Source organism: Orcinus orca, chromosome 1 (assembly GCF_937001465.1).
Source record: "Orcinus orca chromosome 1, mOrcOrc1.1, whole genome shotgun sequence".
NCBI classification, from domain to species: domain Eukaryota; kingdom Metazoa; phylum Chordata; class Mammalia; order Artiodactyla; family Delphinidae; genus Orcinus; species Orcinus orca.
Window position 1 is genome coordinate 176573161 of NC_064559.1, and position 19783 is coordinate 176592943.

The 19783-nt window shown below is 53.4% G+C and overlaps 1 protein-coding gene across 14 annotated transcripts in view; it reads left to right on the plus strand.

Moving 5' to 3' along the window:
* The window catches only part of ERI3 (ERI1 exoribonuclease family member 3), a 129970-nt gene that overhangs the window by 109510 nt on the left and 677 nt on the right, over positions 1 to 19783 (plus strand). For 13 of the 14 annotated variants that reach the window (XR_007471444.1, XR_007471453.1, XM_049697349.1 and 10 more), the window contains one exon: positions 19150 to 19675. Coding sequence is in view for 11 of the 14 variants with exons in the window: in XM_049697349.1 (XP_049553306.1) it covers positions 19150 to 19232 (83 nt within the window). In the remaining 3 variants the exon portion in view is untranslated. Of the gene's footprint in view, positions 1 to 19149; positions 19676 to 19783 lie in introns of those variants that run through there. The other variant, XR_007471442.1, reaches the window with a different exon arrangement.

The following is a 19783-nucleotide window of genomic DNA, read 5'->3' on the forward strand; positions in this document are numbered from 1 at the left end:
GTCCAGCAGGTAGGATGTGGACCCGATCTGACCTTGGGCTTCCTGGCTGAGCTAGGGGTCTTCAGAATCAGCCAGAGCCCAGGCTGGGCTTTGGATGACCTGAGGGTGGTGAAGAGTTGATATGAGGCTTCTGCAGCCGTGATAACCCTGTCCCGGAGAGGCAGACGGGTGCCTCACCCCCTCCCCTCTGCTTTGGCCATATTCAGGGCTGGGAGGGGAGGAGTCAGCACAGCTGCCTTATGAGGAGGCGTCAGAGACAGCTGGAGTGTGCTTGTTTCCCCAGCACTACCACTCCCCTACACCACCTCCCGCCTCTCCGCCCCGTCCAGTTCTTTCTAGTGTGTCCCAGAGAAAGTGAGGAGCCAGGGGATGGCCAGCCACAAGGAGGGTTAAGTCTCCAGGCATTGACAGGGCCTCCACTGGCCTGCTGCAATAGTGCTCAGGGCTGCTCACGCCTTCCCCCCTGAGCTGGCACCCTTGGAGTCCAGGGACATCTGAGGAACTGGTCCTTGCCAGATACCAGGCTCTAGTCTTCAGGAGCAACTACAGATGGAAAAATGGATGGACGGATGGATGAGTGTAGTGACAGATAGATGGAGGAGGTTCTGGTGTATGTCTGTGTGTGTTCTGTGTGTGTGAGATGCGCTGGGAAGTACAATCTTTGTTTCCCTACCTTCCTAGCCCCAGGCCTGGCTTGGCCTCCCCTTGTCTCTCTCTGTATCTCCTGTCAAACCATCGCAGACGTAAATGACAAAGAAATCAGAAAGACAGATCAATGCTGGCCAAATTAGCACTTGCAGATAGACTGTGCGGGGATGTCAGCGCCCTGACCCCTGGTGATCTTGCAGCCTCCGCTGCTGATATTATGCAAATTGCATCCATCTGGCAGGACCTGCGTGCTGGCTGCTCCTACTCAGAGGAGTAATGGGCTGGGGGTGGGCAGGAGTGTTGGAGCAAGAGTTGGAGTGAGTGTGTGCGTGTGTGTGCATGTGTGAGCATGTGCTTGAGTGTGTGCGAGGGCGTGCGGTGCCCACCAAGCACTGGGCGGTGATGGAGTGATTGACAGGGCAGATAAGGGGCTGCATTGGATTCCTTTGGGCTGGGGGATTAGGAGCAGCCACAGATGGGAGATAACCGGACTTCATTTCAGTTTATTTTCCTCCTTATCCCCTCTCCCCACCTTCGCTCCCCGAAAAGCACAGTCTCTGTAGTTTGTGTTTTCATCAATATTTGCAAGTCATTACCACTGGTTTAAGGTGAGAGACAATGTCAGGGCCCAGACCAGGCCAGCCCTTCCCCCAATTCTGTACAGGTCTGGTACCTTGAGAATTAATACCTAGAGCAGTCCAGTCAGCCTTCACTCCACTGGTGTTCACAGCATCCCCTCCTTCCAAGCCCACTGTACTCAAGGGACGATCCATACCTCATGGACCAGCCCTACTAACTTACCTTATCTGACCTCAAGCCACCTGACAGTCCTTAAGCTGGGCCCCTGCCCCTCCCACCTGAAACTGCTGTGTGACATTCCTGCCCCCAAGCTTTGGTTCCAGCATTGGTGCTTCTGCCCCTGGTATCAGCTGGGTCCCCTGGGAGCTGCTCTTTTTTTCTGCAGGGCTCTGGACCCTTCTTCACAGCTCCTTCTGTCCCTGACACTATTGACCCAGCTGGACGAAGCGAGGCCTGTGGCCTGTGGAGAAGGGAATTTGTTTGGTCTGGTCTGAATCCGCCATCCACACCTGTATCCTTCCACAAGATTTGCTGAGTGCCAGATGTAGTACAGAGGACTTTATGTCTGTAATCTCATTGAATTCCCAAACCCTGTGAGATTGGGGCTGTCACCTCTCCTGTATATAAGGAAACTGAGGCTCAGGAAGGTTGTCATGCACCCAAGGCAGCAGGGCAAGGAAGCGGGAGAGCTAGAATTTAAACACACATCTCTCTAGGGTCAGAGCTCTTAACCACCAAGCTCTCCTGCCACACTGCCATGCCACCAGCCGCAGACACTCACACATCGCCACGCCTGGATCTGTTTAAGGGAACCGCCCTTGCACAGTAGGCAGACAAGTTCCTTCAGCTCCTAGCCTCTGAACACAGACCCTGACCCAGACCAGAACCCCTGCCGGGCTGAAACAGCTGAACCAGCCCGAAGCGGGCAGGATTCAAATGCATCTTGCCCTCAGGAACTGTGTGTCTGAGACAGTTGGGCTGTATCAAGAAGGACACACAGAGGACAGAATGCACCCAGCGGCTGAGCCAGCCCAGGGATATGTCACAGCACGTGGCATCCAGGACCCTGCAGCTCAGGGAGAGGTGCTGAGCCGCTCAGGCCAGCCAGCTGTGGCTGAGGGAATAGCTGTCCCAGGAGCCCCGCCAAAACTGGGTCCCCGCTGTACCCTCCCACCAGGCAAGGTTGGGAGCTGGGAGTGCTGGGGACATGTCCGGGGACATGTGTGCAAGGGGAGCTTGTCCTAATGAGGAGAACATGGCTGCTAGTTAGGCGAGGGGCGGGCGGGGAGCCGCAGAGCTGATTGAAGGCAGGGGCAGGGGTCAGACAATTAGGCCCAGATCCGGCTGTTTGATGTGAGTTCTGAGGCCTCAAAGCCTCCCTTCAGCCCGCTCCCTCCACTCCCTCCTCTCCCTCCTCTTTCCTTTCTTCTTCTGCCCAAAGGCAGGAGGGATGGAAACGCTTACTCTCACTGTTACTATTATTAAACTCTGCAGCAGGCCAGCCAGACCCCAGGACTCCTGCCCACAGGGGGCACCCCAGGCCCCCAGGAGGCTCCTTGGGCCCCAGGGGGGCATCTGGCCGGAAGCCAAGGCCAGCCCGAGGACAGGACGAGATGAGCCCTAGGGCAGGGTAACCCTGCTTGCTTCTCTTGCTTCTGAGGGAGTGAATAAGGTCGCCCAGTGGGGATTTGGTCCTGGAGCTGCCGGGGCCACATCCCAGGCCCGCTTAGACCATCACCTCCAGCAGCTGCCTGGTTCTTTCATATTCTGCCCTGGGGGTTTGGGGGTTAGGGCATGGATCATTCACACTCACAACCCGTCACACAAATCTTTGTCTGCAGCAGTCACAGCAAAACCTTGCCCCGCAAGATAAAGATACATAGGGCCACATGGCTCCACAGTGCTGTCACAGTCGTACACCAGAGCAGGTCCCCACCCCCCATATGAGGGCCACACGTACCATCACAGGGTCCTTTCACCCACAGGGTCTTGCACAAAAGCCCTGACTGTCTCTGGTGGCAGGGCTCTGGGAGCTAAGCCCCTCCCCTGGGGTAGCTGGGAACCGCAGCCCAACCTGGTATCTAGGGTGGGTGGGTACCCTTCCAGTCCCCCATCCTAGGTAATAAGCCTTGAGAGCTGGTACTGACCAGAGAGTGGGAGGAAGCCAGATTGGGGCAGGGGTGGGGGGGCAGTGGGTAGAGGGAGGGTGGGAGCAGAGATAAATGTTAGCTCATTTCTTCCGTAATTAGTTACTCCCTCATCCCCGCGTTGTAATTGTGAACAAGCTGTAATGTTTAATTAGTCTGTAAATGAAACCCCAATTTCATAATGGCCTGGCTGACAGGGCTAAGTGAGCAGGGGGGGAAGCAGAGGGGAGGTAATCGGGAGGGCCTGCGGGGGGGGGGGGTGGGCAGCAGGCTCATGGGCTCACCTCCTCTCCTCTTCAGCCCCAGCCTGGCCTCTGTCAGGGGAGGCTCTGTGACTGATCCAGTCCTTGCCCTCCTGCCTTTAACATCCTCTCCACTGGCCCTTCTTACCAGAGAAAGGAGAGGGAAGGGAAGGGTCCTGGCATCCTCCTTCCTCCCTCCCTCCCTCCCCTTCAATTCTCTGGTTGGGATACCACAGTCACAGCCCAAACTAGATGCTTCTGGTTGGAGAAGCTGACTCTGGGGGGCCCAGGCCCTGTGACCCCAGCAAGGATGATCCTTCCTCCCTAGGTCCAACCTTCCCCCTCCCCAAGTCATCCTACTAAGAGGCCCTTGCTTGCTTGCCCCTGGACTTCAGGATCTGGCCCTACACCTCAAGGAGCCAGTGATTGGCACAGGACTGGCTCCTCCCTCTGCAGTCCGACTGCTAAACGTAATCAGCATCCGCGCGCTAGGCCGGCACCCCAGGCCAGACGTTACTCTCGGTAGTTATCTCCGCAGACTGCGATGAACCGGAGCTGCCGCAGGGGGGAGCCCCCGGCCCCATCGCGGCCTCATCGGCCTCTGCCTGTCTCCGCGACAGCATCCTCGCCGTCTGCACGCGCCCCCGCCCCGCCTGCTGCAGCCATAAATCTCAATTTACGAGGGCGGCTCTGGTGGGGGAGGGAGGCAGCGCCGCTAATGACGGCTCCTCAGCCGGATTTTTCATGTTGCACAGTCATAAATTTTTAAGAACAGCATGGGCAGCACGTTAGCGAGTTATCGAGGCTGCCTCCACGCTGGCTGCCTAGTTCCAAGAGAACAGAGACCCGGTAGGGCAGAGGAGGCATTTAGGGCAGGGGTGGGGCCCGGCAGTCAGGCTAGCCTGAAAGCAGGGGTAAGGCTGGGCCAAGCAGGCAGGCTAGCCCGAGCCTTCTCACAGGGCGGGGCAGTGCTGCCAGAGCAGCTCCCAGCCAAGGACAGGCGCACGGGCGGGATCAGGCATGCGGGCACACAGACCATGGCGTTGGGAGGCGCTGAAGGATGCCTCTGCTCCAGGACTTGACACCATGATGGACGGAGAGCCTGGAGACACATGGATTTTCAAAGTGGCCACTTTGAATAGAATTACACACCCCGATCATGTGCACAATGAGGTCTCTGCCGTGGCAGAGCTACACTTGGTTCATAAACAAGGTGCCTTTTAGGATTGTCCTGAAGAACTAGGGTCCCTGGAGTCACCAAGGGAGATCCTTGGGGAAGAGACCCCACAGAGGGGTTAGATCTATGGATATGCGGGAGCCTGGAGCCAGGCTGACCTCATCCTGGTTACGGCCCATCACTTCAAGTTGTGTGGTCCTGGGTGAGTCATTCACCATCCAGGGCCTCTGTTTCTTCCTCTTTAAAATGGGGCTGATGATGGCTCCTACCTCTCAGGCTTACTGTGAGGCTTACCATGAAAGTACTGTAACACCCTGCGAACAGGTTAGCTCGTTCTAACCTCATCTATTTAGATCTCTGGGGAAGGATCTCCCCAGAGAGAGATTCGCTCTTGTGCGGTCATTCATTCAGCAGGTGTTTGCTGGCATCTTGTGGGTGCCCCGTCCAGTGCTGGGTTTTCAGAGGTGAGGCAGGTTCCTTCCTGGGGGGTGATGTGAGCATTGTGGCCGAGGCCGTTCAGTGTCCCCAGCCCTGGCCTGTCACGGGCACACCTAAGCCTCAGGGTGCTAAGGCCCACACTGGCCCCCTCAGAAGCCTCCAGGCCAGATGCTCGCCTGAGTTTCCTGATCTGTGCAGTTGAAGGTTCATAATCTTGACTGCCACTCCGGTGTCACAGGCGCAAGGTCAGGCAATTGTATGTCACTCAGGTCGGCAGAGGTGGTGTGAGTGTGTGCTTGTGTCCGGGTGTTCAGGAGGACTCTGTGCTAATCCGCCGGGACAGATGCTGGTCATTCAGGGAGAAGAGTGCTCCTTTCTCAAGCCTCTCTCCTCGTGCCCCGTGCGCGGCAGCACAATGCCCTCCCTCATTTTCTGGAACCTGCCATGCCTTCGCTCACCTCAGGGCCTTCCCACGTGGCTTTATTTTCCTTGGGAGCCCCCATTCCCACGCTTGGCCTAATCAAGTCCCGCTCCTCCTGCAGAGCACAGCTCAGTTTGCTTTTCAAAGAAGCTTCCCCGACTCGTAGCCTTGGTCAGCGCCCCTCCTCTGTGCACTCCCCCTTTGGAGCGTCCCGTCACAGTCCTCATTAAGAAGTTGTTTAATGCCTCTCTCCCCCACTAGATTGTAAGTTCCCTGAGGGCAGGAATTTATGTCTGTTTCGTTCAGCTTGTATCCCCAAAGCATATCATAGTGTCTGACTCTTGGGGATAGATAGTGAGTAAAATGTGTTGATTTGAATTGAGTTAAATTGAGCTGAGGTGGCCCGGCCCACCCCTGGGTGCCAGGGCAGGGGGAGGGGGCTAAGGAAGTGCCTGGAGCTGAGGTGGTTCCCATTAGTCCTCATGATTAATTCACAGCCACACTGTGATGGAGTGGGCTTGTCCCCAGTCAGCGCCTCCGCTGGGGCCCACCTGTTAGCGACAAACAAACAAAGGGGATAAATAATGCATTGGGAGCTGAGCCAGGCAAGGCAGCGGTATTGAAATTAATAGGGATTAGCTGAGCAGCTTGAGGATGAAATATTTACCAGGTGGGACTGGCCTTAGGGAGGGCAGCCCCCCTCCCAGAGTCCCCAGGCATCGCCAGGCCCTTTTCCAGGGCATCATTGGCGGGGTGTACGGAGCCCCAGCACCACAGCTTCCGCCCCCAGATGTCTTGGTTCAGGACAGGCTGGCCAGGTCACTTGAGAGCTCAGGTCCCAGCCAGTCTCCTGGCACAGCAGGTCCTGAGGAAATGAAGGTACTAGGAAGGAGTGGAGGTGGGGAAGGGGCCGAAGCCACTGGCACGTTGGAATCTAAGGAAGGACCGTGACTGATTTTCAGGGCCTGGGCCTGTCTGGGCTTCAGGTGGCAAATGTCAGGGCTGGAGTAGGCTCACCTGTGATCTTGTCCCTCCACCCTTCCCTCTTTCTTTTCCTCCAGTCCTTCCTCCCCTACACTTAATACATATTTACTGAGGGCCTCTGTTGAGGTAACCTTAGTGCCCCCAAAGGGTTTGTGGTCCAACAGGGAGTGACAGAGGCAGTCACATGGAGGAACATGGGTGCTGTGGGAACACACAGAAGGGGTTCCTAACGCCTACATGGGGGCGCAGGTAAGGCACCTCAGGAAACCACAGCAAGCCTCCATCCCTCAGGATAGACGAGGGGGCACTCCAGCTAAGAAGTGGGGGAGGAGCTTCCCAGGCAGAAGGAAGAGCACGTGAAAAAACCCACGAGGGAGAAGAGGCAGAACTCCGCGGTCCAACAGGAGAGTGGGAAAGATGAGGCCCGAGGGGGACACCTGGGCAGATCCCCAGGACTTAATGTAGAAGTTTGGATGCTATCCTGAGAGCAGTGAGGCACCGTTGGAAGTGGTGGTGATGGTTGTTGTTTTAATTATTAACTCTTAAACTTTTTACTTGGAACTCATTTTACATTTGCAGAAGGCTTTCTTACCCATCTTTACCTAGTGTTAACATCTTACCCAATCATAGTACAACTATCAGCACCAGGCCACTAACATTGGTATTACTTTACTGTTAACTAAACGAAAGGCCTCACTTCAGTTTCACCAGCATTTCTACTGATGTCCTTTTTCAGTTCCAGGATCATTGAAGGGGTTTAAGACAGGCAGTGAAATGACCAGATTTGTGGCTTAGAAGGACGCTATAGAGGAGATTGGCTGGGGCACTGATGTCACCTGGATGAGGGAGGGTGGTGCCCTGGACCAGGATGGTGGTAGTAGGAATACAGGTTTAGAAACTATGGGAAAATATATGGTAATTAAAGCTTAGGGGTGGATAAGTTTGCCCAGGGAGAGTGCAGACAGTAAAAAGGGAAGAATTCCAACGACCACTCTTAGCAACACCCACCTCTTAGGGGTAGTCAGGAGAAAAGGCAGGCGCGGACGGGGGAGCTGGAGGAGGGTAGTGGAGAAAAGGTGGTGTCACTGAAACCGAGGGAAGAGTTTCAAGGCATGAGTCGGTCCACTGGGTTGATCTAAACCTGAAAAGCTTCCATTGGACTTCAGCCCCATGAGGCCATAAGGATTGTTAGAGAAAGCAGTTTGGTAAGGCGCTGCTGGGGGAAATCAGATCACAGGGTGGGAGAGGAGGAAATGAGACCTTTGGCTACGAAAGGGAGGAAAGATGGGGTCTTAGCCACATGGGAAGAGGGAAAAGGAATTAAAGGGAGCTTGTTTTTAAAGATGGGAGAGATTTAATATATTTACATGTTTACATGAAGGAACCAGTGCAGAAGAAGCAACTGAAGCTATATCAGAGAGAAAGGGGGTTACTCACAAAGTAAGACCCTTGAAAAGGCAGTCGGGTCAGACTCCAGAAACCAGGTGGAGTGGGGGGATGGGCTTCAGAAGTGACATCAGGACAGTTCCTCTCTTGTATCAGGATGAAAGGCGAGGACTGGCACAGGTGCAGGGGTGTGGCTTCTGTGTTTCCTGTGAAGTAGAAGATGAGGTGGTGTGGGTGAGAGGGTCAGGGCGATGTTGGGGGTAGGGAGTTTGAGAGTTGTGGAAAGTAGAGAAAGTTGGAAATTGAACTAGCAAGAAAGGGAGAGAGAGCATGCACACTGATCAGGCACATAGGAAATGGGGCAGTTTTATACACCCAGCTGAGGTTGATGACTATGATTTTATGAGTTGCGTGAATCTGTAAGGTTTCAGTTTTCTCTTATCACACTCAGCCCAGATGTAAGCATAGAGAAGGCAGTGTTTGGGTTTTTCCAGGCAAGGGTGATGGGAGAAAAGGGGAGCAAGAGAGTTGAGACGATTGGCAAGAAAGGACTAAGATGATGGACCATGGAATCCAAGCTCCAGAGCGAGGTGTATCAGTTATGTTGCTAGGACAGAAACTGCTTGGTATGTACCCAATAGCCATTGACCTTCTTCCTCACTAAACAGAGACCCTGGATAATTAGGGGCAGCAGGGGGTACCCAGTTAAAAGACTACTTTTCTTTTTTAGTTTCTCATACAGCTGGATATGGTTATGTCTCTGAGTTCTGGCTAGTGAGATAAAAGGAAAAGTGTGTGGGTCCTCCAGGAACAATACTGAAAGGGAAATGACTTAGCTGGAAAGTACATTATTCTTGCTTTTTCCTTCTTCCTCTTTCCTAAAATGTGGACGTGATGGTTGGAGCTTCAGCAGCCATTTTGGACCATAAGATAACCTGGAAATTGGAAACGACATGCTAAGAAGGGCAGGGGAGAAAGAAGCCTTGAGTCTCATGATTTTGTGTTGCCGTGGGACTTTGAAAAAGTCAACTTAAATTGCAAGTCAGAGACATAAAAATCCTTTCTCTGTAAAGTTGTATTTTCTTCCCTCTGTTTTCACCTGGGTTCCCACCTAAACTTGACTCTTTTAGCCTTTATGGTAACATGGCCTGTGTCCTGAGATACAGCAGGAGACAATTTGAGAAAATTTTTGTTTGTTTGTTTTATAAATTTGTTTATTTTTGGCTGCGTTGGGTCTTTGTTGCTGCGTGCAGGCTTTCTCTAGTTGCGGCGAGCGGGGGCTACTCTTCATTGAGGTGCACAGGCTTCTCATTGTGGTGGCTTCTCTTTTTGTGGTGCACGGGCTCTAGGCACGCAGGCTTCAGTAGTTGTGGCATGCGGGCTCAGTAGTTGTGGTGCATGGGCTTAGTTGCTCCACGGCATGTGGGATCTTCCGGACCAGGGCTCGAACCCGTGTCCCCTGTGTTGGCAGGCGGATTCTTAACCACTGCACCACCAGGGAAGCCCTGAGCAAATGTTTTAAGAGAGCATACCAAGGGTTACCAGCTTCCTAGCCTGAAATAGCGTCCTCATTGCCCTTTGCCTCCCTTCATTTGTTTTGTCATTCTCTTTCCTGCCTTTACCTTCTGTATGTTAGTAAGCTTTTGGCTACAAGAAAAAGAAAACCCAATTTAAATCTTAAATAATAAGAGGGTTTATTCCCTCACCAAAGAGCTAAGGTGATCCTAGGGTTGGTTAATTCAGCATCTCAGCAATGTCATCAAGGACCCAGATTTTTTTCCATTGTTCTGTTCTTTTATCTTCAGCATGTTCTTCACAGGCTAAGTCCCCTCACGGTTGGAATATGGCTTCTGCAGTCCCAGACATTATGTGCAGACAAAACATCCAGCAGAATATACAGGACTATTTTCCCCTCATGGTTCTCTTCGTGAGAGTGAAGAAATTTTCCTTGAAGGTCTTTCAGCAAACTTACTGTCATATCCCAGTAGCCAGAACACTTGGCCACTCCTAAACCCATGGCTGGCAAGGGGGTAGGGTCCCCACAAATGGCTCAGACCACGGAGGTTTCCCTTGGTCAGGGAGGGAGGAGTGGGCTCTGCCAGCTTCGCAGAAGGGGAGTGGCTGTTGGGTAAGCAGTCAAAAGTGGACGGGGAAAAAGGTGAACACAGGAGAGGGATGTATCTGGAGATATTAGGGATGTAAACAGTTTCGAGGTTCCAGTGAGATGAAAGAAAAAGCATATTATCACCAGTAACTGGGAATATTTGAATTTAACATTTCAAAGGGAGAACAGTGGAGGATGTTAGCAAGGTGGAGTGTGTGACTGTGGAAATGGGTGAAAATAAGGTATAATGGAAATGGTTGTTAGTGCTGAGGTCGAAGAACAAGAGGCTGGCGGCAAGTTTCTCAAATGACAGGATGTAGAGGCTGTGACAGGCAGGGCTCTCGGGAAGGAGGTGACCGTGGTCTGGATTGATAGCACATGCTCACAGGAAAGGCCTCAGATATGCTGCTGGCACATGGGTCTGGGGCCAGGTCACAGGTGCCTGGGGCATACACACAAGTAGCCTAACCTCTCCCTATCCCTGTGTCTCCATTTTGGAAAGAATCTGCCCTGATTGGTCAGGCCAGTCTGGAAGGGTGTGAAGCCCTGTCACCTTCCTGTTGGAGCCACTCAAGGACCCCCAGAAGACAGTCCCACAGGAGACCCCTAGGGACAGGGTCAGGTGGGAGCTCGGTTGGGGCAGAAGTGGCTGCCAGGGACGGCAGAGGCGCTCAGCTGTTCTCAGTAGCCACCTCTTCCCCTGTCCCCTCCCAGGCCAGGTCCCCTTCACTTTGCCTTAGGTTATCAGGCACTTTTATCTGTGGCGTCCAGAGCCAAGAGGAGGGCGAGGCTTCTTGGCCCCTCTACCTGGATGGGGCCTTGGCTGGGGATGAGTGAGGGGAGGCGGGCACCCGTTGTAATGGCCAGAGCAGCCGCCCTGTTACTACGGCGTATTTCACTTTTAATTCTGACATATAATGTAATGATCTTTTTTAAGGCCCGATGATATTATCTGCCTGACTAGATTATTGAGTCTTCATCATCTCCAGATAAATTTATGGCCAGGACGAGGCTCAGGATTTATCATCAGTCAATAGAGCTCGATACTCTAACAAGGCGTGTAATAAGATATACATATTTAATGATCCAAGGGGAGGAGCGCTAATGGGAACCCAGAGTGAGTGGTCCACGGGCCGGGGCTCTGCCCTAGGGCTGCCATAGCTGGAGGGGCATGGATGTGGTCTTTGCCCCGTGGTCCCCAACTCTGGTCGTTCTCAGGACTGCCTCGGTCTCCTCCTCCTCAAGCCCCTGAGGAAGAAGCACTAGGGACAGTGTCAGAGCTGGAGCCCAGAGGGCATACACACGCCCCACTGGGAACTCCTCTCCCTGCTCCCGGGCCTTGGAGGGGTTGGGGTGTCCTTAGACCTGTACGTCCAGGCCCCTGAGCATGAGGGTGGGCCCACAAAGGGAGGGAGTGCCGGGGCTATGTGCCCAGCCCGCGCTGATGGTGACGGATGGTTTTTCATTACAGCCTCTCAGGTCCTGCCCGCGCCCTGTGTGGAAATTCTATTTATTCCCTAATTTGTAAAAATTCCCTCTTTATCTGATCCCAATCAGGGCGGGGTAATTGGCTCTCTGGGGCAGCGGCTGGGGTCCTTGATGAAGAGCTATGTGGATGTACCCAGCCCGGCCCCCGCCCAGCCCGCCACCAGGGCCCACAATTAATAATGATTTGCAAATGGCAGACAAGCAATAACACAGAAAGATGTGGCATCCACGCTGCCTCTTCATTTCCTCCCCTCGCAGATATAAATGGCCACAGAACAAAAACCCAGCACTATAAATTCTGGAATTAGTTATTCACTGGGATAAATGGGGCCTGGAGCCACCAGCCCCTCTCCCGCCACCCTTCTTGCCTACTTTCCCCAGTCCGAGTCTGTCCCCAGGTGTGTTCCTGAGCCTGGCCCCTGGCTCTTCTGCGTCTTTGGCTCCCAGCTCAGTTCCCCAGCTTCCTCTTAGACCCTTCTCCACCACTCTAGCTGCCCCTTCCTGTGTGGCCCAGAATTGGGAGTAGACACGGGTCTGTAGCTTCCTCAGCCTCCGCCTCTTCTCATTGACCTCTCTGGCTGCCCAGTCTGGCTCCTGTCCCCACTCTGCACTGGGGTTTAAATGAAGTTGATATGTCCTGCCAGGCCTGGGAGTCTGGACCTGGGTTAGTCTTGGGTGTATGGGACCTGTCCAGTCATTTGCCTGGCCAGGTTTGAGTTGGGCTCCTGGTGGCCAGATGTCCTGTTAAGTGATGCTGTGCTTACTGGTCAGGCTGTTGTGGGCTGTTGGCACAGGCGTTTCTGGGCACTGTGCCCTCTCGGCCAGGCGCATCCTCTCCCCGCCCCCCAAGTGGCTGTGAGCTGGCGGGTAATGGGCGTGTAATGGCCTCATTTCCATGCCCGGCCTCCAGAAGCGGCGGTAAGTGTTTGATTGCCTTAATTTCTAAACACATCATTATCCCAGCTTTACCAGCGCTTAATAAACACTTTATGAGGATTTTTTTAAAAACATCTTCGGTCCGCATACTTCTCCGAAGTGATAAACTCTAATTAAGTCTAATATTTAAAAATATGGTAATGGTGAGTTGTTTGAATAAGTGGACTGCATTTCTGTAATTTCATTATTACGTAAAACACGCTAATTATTTGGAGCGCGCTTATTACGGAGAGAGAAATCGCCTGCTAATCAAGATGAAATTGCCTTTTCCCCTTATTGTGGAACCACCGTCATCCTTCACCATCAGCCCTGTGGCACCTCCAGGCACCTCGGTGGGGTGGAGGGGGGATGCGGGGAGGGGCTGGAAGAAGGGGTCACTTTGGAGTTGAGGCTATAACGACCTGTCTGGGGGGAGGGGGAGGGAGCCGTGGGAGCCGTGTCAGTGGGGAGAAGGGAATCTATGTCTGGAGGGTGTGTCGGGTGGGCCAAGGTCACCCTGTCTGGAGGCCCAGGGGACTCTGTGGGCCACATCTGGGACAAGGAGCAGGGGTTGGGGGATATCAGGGTATTTCTGTTAGAATAACAATATTATTATTGGATATTATTGGAATAACGACACCAATACTACTACTAATAACTAACCCAGCCACTGTTTTAAGCACTTCACAAATAAAAACTCATTTCATCTTTTTAACAACCCTTTGAGAGAAGTAGTTGCTATAATTATCATTATTATTCCCATTTTAAAGGAGAAGAATCCAAAAACAGAGGTTAAATAAAGTACAGCAATTTGCTCAAGTTCACACAGTTACTAAGTGATGGAGGTTGGATTCGAACCCAGAATCTAAGGATATATAGGGGCCCTCTGCTGGTTTAGTCCTAAATTCCCTGCCTTGGCTTCCTTTCTTCTGAGTTCCTATTTGCTGTTGTGCCCTGAATTGCACCCAGCCATGGCCTGAGATGCTGGCCCCCAGCACCGAGTTGCCGATTTAGCAATAAAAATATAGGAACATCAGTTAAATTAGAATTTAAACAGATAAACAGCAAATAATTTTTTTAGCATAAGTGTGTCCCATGTGGGGCTGGGGACATATTTGATCCGGCAGTCCCACTGACACTTGGCGCTCAGGCACGCTGCTGCCAAGGTGTCCTGACAGACAGAAAGAGGTGGAAACAAGATGAGGTTCTAGAATGTTGACACGCGCCAGGTTCTTGCTCTCTTTTCCTTGTCATGGTTCCTGCTCCTTGTGCTGTTCTCTCCACCCATCTTTGCTCCGTGGGCTCCGGCCCCGTTCCTCACCAGCACCTGGAGATCACTCATAAGGTGTGTTGCCAAGCTGAGCTTTTTAGGCAGGAGGCCTCAGGTTGTGTCTAAGGCTTCCTTTAGGGCACACTGCCTCACAGCCCTGTAAGGTCAGCGGCTTGTCACCCTGCTGCTCCAGGTGTCCTCTCAATCTGGTTTGCCTCTTTGATCACTTCACGTTCATTCTCTTTCCTGGCTCCCACAGATCCATGTGTGGGGATGGTATATAAGACAGAGGCATCGTTTCAAAAGCATGGGGCAGGTGTGGACAGTTTGATCAATGGCGACAGGACAACTGGCTACCCACTAGGGGAAAAATAAAGTTAGATCTTCTACTTCTCACCACATACAAAAGTAAATTCCAGACAGATTAAAAAATTAAATACAAAAAGTATTCAAAGAAAATACATGCTAGTTTTCTAATAACACTGGGATAGAGAAGTCCTGTTTAAGCAAGATACAAAGCCCAGAAGCCATAAAAGAAATGCCTGATAAGTTTAGCTGTCTCATAGACGTCTCAAGACTTAATACATCTGAAGGTACGTTCATCACTGCCCCAAACCTGCACCTTCTCTGGTTTGCCTCATCTTGGTGAGTGGCACTCAGATCCTAGACGCATCCCTCCTCCAGCCCTCCCAGTCCCCTCACTAAGTCTTGCTCATTCTATTTCCTAAAAATCTCTTGCCTCCATCTGCTTCTCCACATCACCAGTATATCTCCACCTCCATTTCCACCGCCACTGGCCTAGTTCTGGGCTACCATTTCTGGCCTGGACCAGAAATACATAGTAGAGTCTGCTAGTTGCTGTCTCTGCCTTCCGCGTTAACACCTGTAATCCTTGAAAGATAATTCTGAAACACAAATCGGGTCCTGTCATGCTCCTCCTCAAACACATAAGTCTCCCCATCATTCCCAGAACAGTGAAATTATAAGCTCCTTAGTCTGGCATTCGGGGCTCTGCAGAGTTTCTTCTAGATGGCCACTGCTGACCTCGCCACCTTCATCTCGCCGCTCCCCTGCCTCTTATTCTTCATCATCCCCCACCTGCTCAACTTAAATTTGTGGGGCACACTCCACATTTCCCCTCCAGAAATGTGCCTGTGCTGTTCCGTATGCTGAGAACACCTCCCCACGTCAACCCCAACTTGCTGGCCGGCCCTCTCTGCATGTTTAACTTCGTCCTCCCAGGAACCCTTTCCTGAACCTTGGACTGAACAAAGTGCCCTTTTTTGTGCCTCCTTCTCTCATAGCACTGCTCACACTGCACCACTTATAGATGCAGTCTCTGAGCTCTTCGAGGGCAGGGAGCTGCAGAGTCTGCAGCCCTGTGGCCCAGCATGGCCCTGCGCAGCCGGCACACAGAAGGTGTCAGTGTGTATTTGCTGAATGAATGAGTGCGTGAATAGATGGCCTTCCAAGAGCTTCCTTGGGTCCCTTCCCTCCTGAGGGTGGCCCTGGCCCAGGCTCTGCATCCTGTCCTCTACCGTTCAACTCCCAGACAAGTGCAGCCAACTGGAGCGTGTCAGCCTCAGGTGGTTGCCCTGTGTGTGTTCTTGCCAGCTGTCCTAAGCGATCTGAGCCACCCTTCCACTAGCAGCTGTTTTGCCAAGCAGATATTTGACTACCCTTGGAGCCAGCCAGCAAGCTCATCCTTTGTTAGGTGCTGGCCCCCACTCACCTCTCTGAGGGGTGTATGCAGCCGACCCCTGCATTACAGCCTTGGCAATATAAAAACATGAAAAATTAATTCCAACATTAAAAATATTAATGCCCCCCAAAAGAAGAAGGCAATCTTGTCACGAGTTGATGTTCCTGCAGGAACATAAAAACAGGTTAGTCTTCTAGAATTTGGAGGTGAGGAAGACCTACTCTTGGAGGCCTCCATTGTGGGCACGAGGCTTCCTGCCCCCGACCTCAGAACAGCCTCAGGCTGGCCTCAGTAGCTCAATGACGTGCCACAAGGTGGGGCTGCTGACCCAGATGGCCCCAGAGCTTCGAGCAGAGGACTTTCTGGGAGGCTCACCCGGTGCTCTCTCTGAACTTACGGTCTATTAAAAGCTCAGATTTGTCTCTGTGCTGATCAGTGGGTTGCACTGACTCTTAGGTCGGCTTTCAGGGCTGTCTTCCCCAGTCTGGGTCTCTCTTCATTGTGGTGGGCCAGTTGCAACAAGTTAAGACTCCAGAATCCCCAGTGGACAGGGTCAGTAGTCAGTTTGTGGCGCGAGTGACAAGTGGTTTCACCAAGTGTGCTGCTGGCCCCTGTGTAATCTGTGCCACAGATTGTACAGTATACACCTTCTCACCATTGGGTCATCCAGAAAACTAGCATCCTTGCCTTCCCTTCAAGAAGAGAGGAGGTATTCCACACACAGCATGTGCAGACATGTGGGTGTATCACCCGTTCAGTCCTCCCAGTAACACTGAGGTAGTATCTGTTGTCACCCCTAATGAACCTGAAGTTTGGAGAAACTCGGCACTTGCCGCAGGGCACACAGCCAGTGGGCGAAGTTAAAACTACAAACAGGTCTGACTCCAAAACCCACTTTGTCATTTTCAGAAAACATAAGTGGTTCCTTGAGGTTGGAATCCGGGCGTTGGGAGTAGAGAGTGACGGGGGTGAGACCAGAGATAGCAGGGATCTGTTTTTGCAGGGCCTTTAACTTGAAGTCATAATAAGGAATGTGTAGACTTGAAAGTAAGGGCAGGGGAGCCACTGAAGGGATTTAAAGAGAAAAGAACGTGATCAGATTTGTGTGAGAAAGATCACTTTGGCTGTAAGAGAATGGATTAAAGGGAAAAGAAAGAGGACCAGCTGCTGTTGTAAGAGCAGGAGATGATGGGGTCTGGACTGGGAAGTGGTGCCAGAATGAAGGGAAGTAGATGATGAGACAGAGAAGAAGATACAGCCTGCAGTTCACGCTTGATTGGATTTGGGGGGAAGGCAGGATGTCAAGCTTGAATCAGGTTTCTTCTGGGACATTTGGGAGTGCCATTCACTGGGATGGAGAACATAGGGGAGAGGAGCTTGGGGGAGAAAATTAGTTCACTGCTGGACGTTTTGAGTTTGTATAGATACTTAGGAAGAGAGGTTCCAGAGGTGTTTGGATCTGTGGTCTGGAGCTCAGGAGAGAGGCCCAGACGAGACAGCAATTTTCAGAAGCTCAGGATGTGGATGAAGCCATCTGGCCTGTAGAGTGGGGAGAGGTCAGGGGCAAGACTGGGGCACATGGACCTTTGCCCAGCTCCAGACAAGGCACAGGTGGGAAGTCAGTGCTCCCCCACTGGATGGCTGGTGGCCTGGGGGGAGGAGCTGGGCACATTCACTTGGGCCAGGGGAGGTAGATTGAGCAATTTGTCCAGCAATGAGGGAGGAGCCAGATGAAGTCAATAGAAAACTAATTTTCTTTTCTGCTGGAAGAAATGAGGTGTGTGGCCGCTGGGTAATTGCAGATAACGAGGGGACTTATTCTTAATATGCACAGCGGCCACGGTCCCCAGAGTGCCGGAGACAGCAAGGATCGGAGGGGCCCTGACAAGGCCAGATTTATTTGGGAAGAAAATCACCTATCGTGGCCCTTTCAACGGTGCCGTGACAGCCCCTGGACCCTGTCATAAACCCTCCCCACTCCTGAGGCCCGCCCCTCCTGCACAGCCATTCCTGCCCCATTCCCCTTCCTGTCGACTACCTAGCTCCTCCCATCACAGCCCCCTCCCTCCACCCTCTACCCCCACAGCACAGGCGTGCACACTAAGGGAGACAAATGACGGGGCCTCAGCTGAGCGGGGCGCGTGTCCGGCCCATAAACCATGGGGATGGGTCACGTCTGGAGTTGCCATGGCCGCCACTACCCACCCATCTGTCTTCTCACTGTTCCGCCTCACACCAGCCTTCATGGCTTCCCGAGCACCTAGAGGAACAAGGTGTCCCTGTGCCTGGGTCACCTGTCCATGCCCACATCCACTGTAGCTACGTTCATACTGAGCTCTGAGAGACAGGACCCCGTGTGACTTGTCTGGCCTGACCTAGAGAGCTGTCTGCTGAGCGCCAGGTCTGCAGAGCTGGTGTCTGGCTGATGATACAGGACCTGGCCTGACCAGACTCCTCCCACTCCCACAGTCTTTTTCTAGCTCTGGTGGATCCCCTTTCCTGCTAAGGTCCTGGCAAGGGCAGGCTGGGAGCTCAGTGCAAGGGGTTGGTCCTTGACAGACGCAGGGGCCTCGTGACCCCACCTTGACCTTACCACCCCCACACCTGATTATGACATCGACGTACTTCTGCCACCACAGCATCGACCCCACGAGGGCGGTGGCAGCTGAGGTCCTGGTTATGGCACAGGAGCAGAGCACCTATGGGAGGTGGGAGGGGCATGGAAGAAGAGGCAGGTGAGGGAGTCGGGGCCCATGACCATGATACTGAGGCTCCAGAAGTACCTGTTCCTGTGGCCACCGGGGTCTAGGACAGTTTTCACCATGGAGTTTCTTACGGCAGTCAATACCGAGGAAACTGCTGTGACAGGGTCTGGCAGGCGCAGATGTCTTTAATCTGAGATATGGCCAGAGACAGGGCTGAAGCCTGCCAGGGTGGGAGAGGCAGGGCTTGGGCTGAGCTACACAGGCGTGTCTGGTAGAAGGCTGCCGGCCAGGGTGTTAGGAGGACCACAGACCCGGCCCCTCTCCACTGGCCTGGGCTGCACAGGAGCAGGCGCCCAGGCGGTAGCTGCTGGAGCACGTGAGCCTGGGACCCCGGCCCGGAAGTGCCGAGACTTGTGCCTTGTCACCAGTGATCATGGCCTGGGCCACATCTCCCACACACATGCAAGTGCCGGCAAAGTCACCCTGGCCGTGAGCGTGATGAATGGCTGCACAGTAATGAAATGGAGACATCAAGACGGGTGGCGGGAAGACGGAGTGTGGCAGACGGGCCGTCCCCACGCGGCGGCAACAAGAAGGATCGCCCAGCGGCCGGGGGCCGTCAAGGGAGAAATTACACATTTACTCTGCCTTTTTCTTACTGCGACGGTGCCCATACATCACCGCTGGGGCCAGGGAGGGACACGCCGGCCAATTTCCAGCATGAGTTATGGGACTCAGAAGCATTGAGACCAGGCTTCTTGCTGGCCCAGCATCACCCGGCCTAACCTGAAGCTGGAGTTGCTGCCACCTGGGGGGAGGACCCACTGGTTTAGAGCCTATGGCTCCTGAATCTGAACCTGCCTCCCACCCCCACCCGTGTACCTCTGGGCCCACAGGGGAAGGCTCTGGGGCCCATCTAAATGTCTTCTCTTCCTCTTTTCAGATGACTGCAAGAACATCGCCAACATCATGAAGACACTCGCATACCGAGGCTTCATCTTCAAGCAGACATCAAAGCCGTTCTGACTGGCCGAGGATGGGATGGGGCAGGACAGGGTAGCTGCTTGGCCCAGCCCAAAACCCTCCTCTCCCTCACCAGAGGGGCAAAGGGAGAGTGGCACAGCTCTACGTCCAGAGTGTCCCCCAGCCCGCCCTGTGGGCTTGTGTCCTGGGTAAGGCTTGGCCACTTGGCCCCTCTGGAACAGACACTTTGTGCCCCCTACCCCCTCCCCTCAACCTCAGCCCAGCATCAGGCCCTCCCATTGTGGGCCTGGGCTGGGGGACCTCCTCCTCACTGTCTCCTCCCAGTACAGGCTTCTTGCTGGGGCCACCGAGCCCCCCTGTGCCCCCTCCCATCTGTAGTGCATGGTGTGTGGTGCCCCCAGGGCTCCAGGACAGATCAGGCCCCACCTTGTGTCTACCCCCATCCCCGCTGTGAACGTGCCACTGAATAAAGTCGGGGAAACGAGGCCCTGGGTGTGTGTGGTGGACCAGGCAGTGCCGTGCCTGACACTGTCTGGATGTGCAGGGGTTACAGCATATGCCAGGCTGCCCTGTGCTCAAGGCCACCAGTAAAG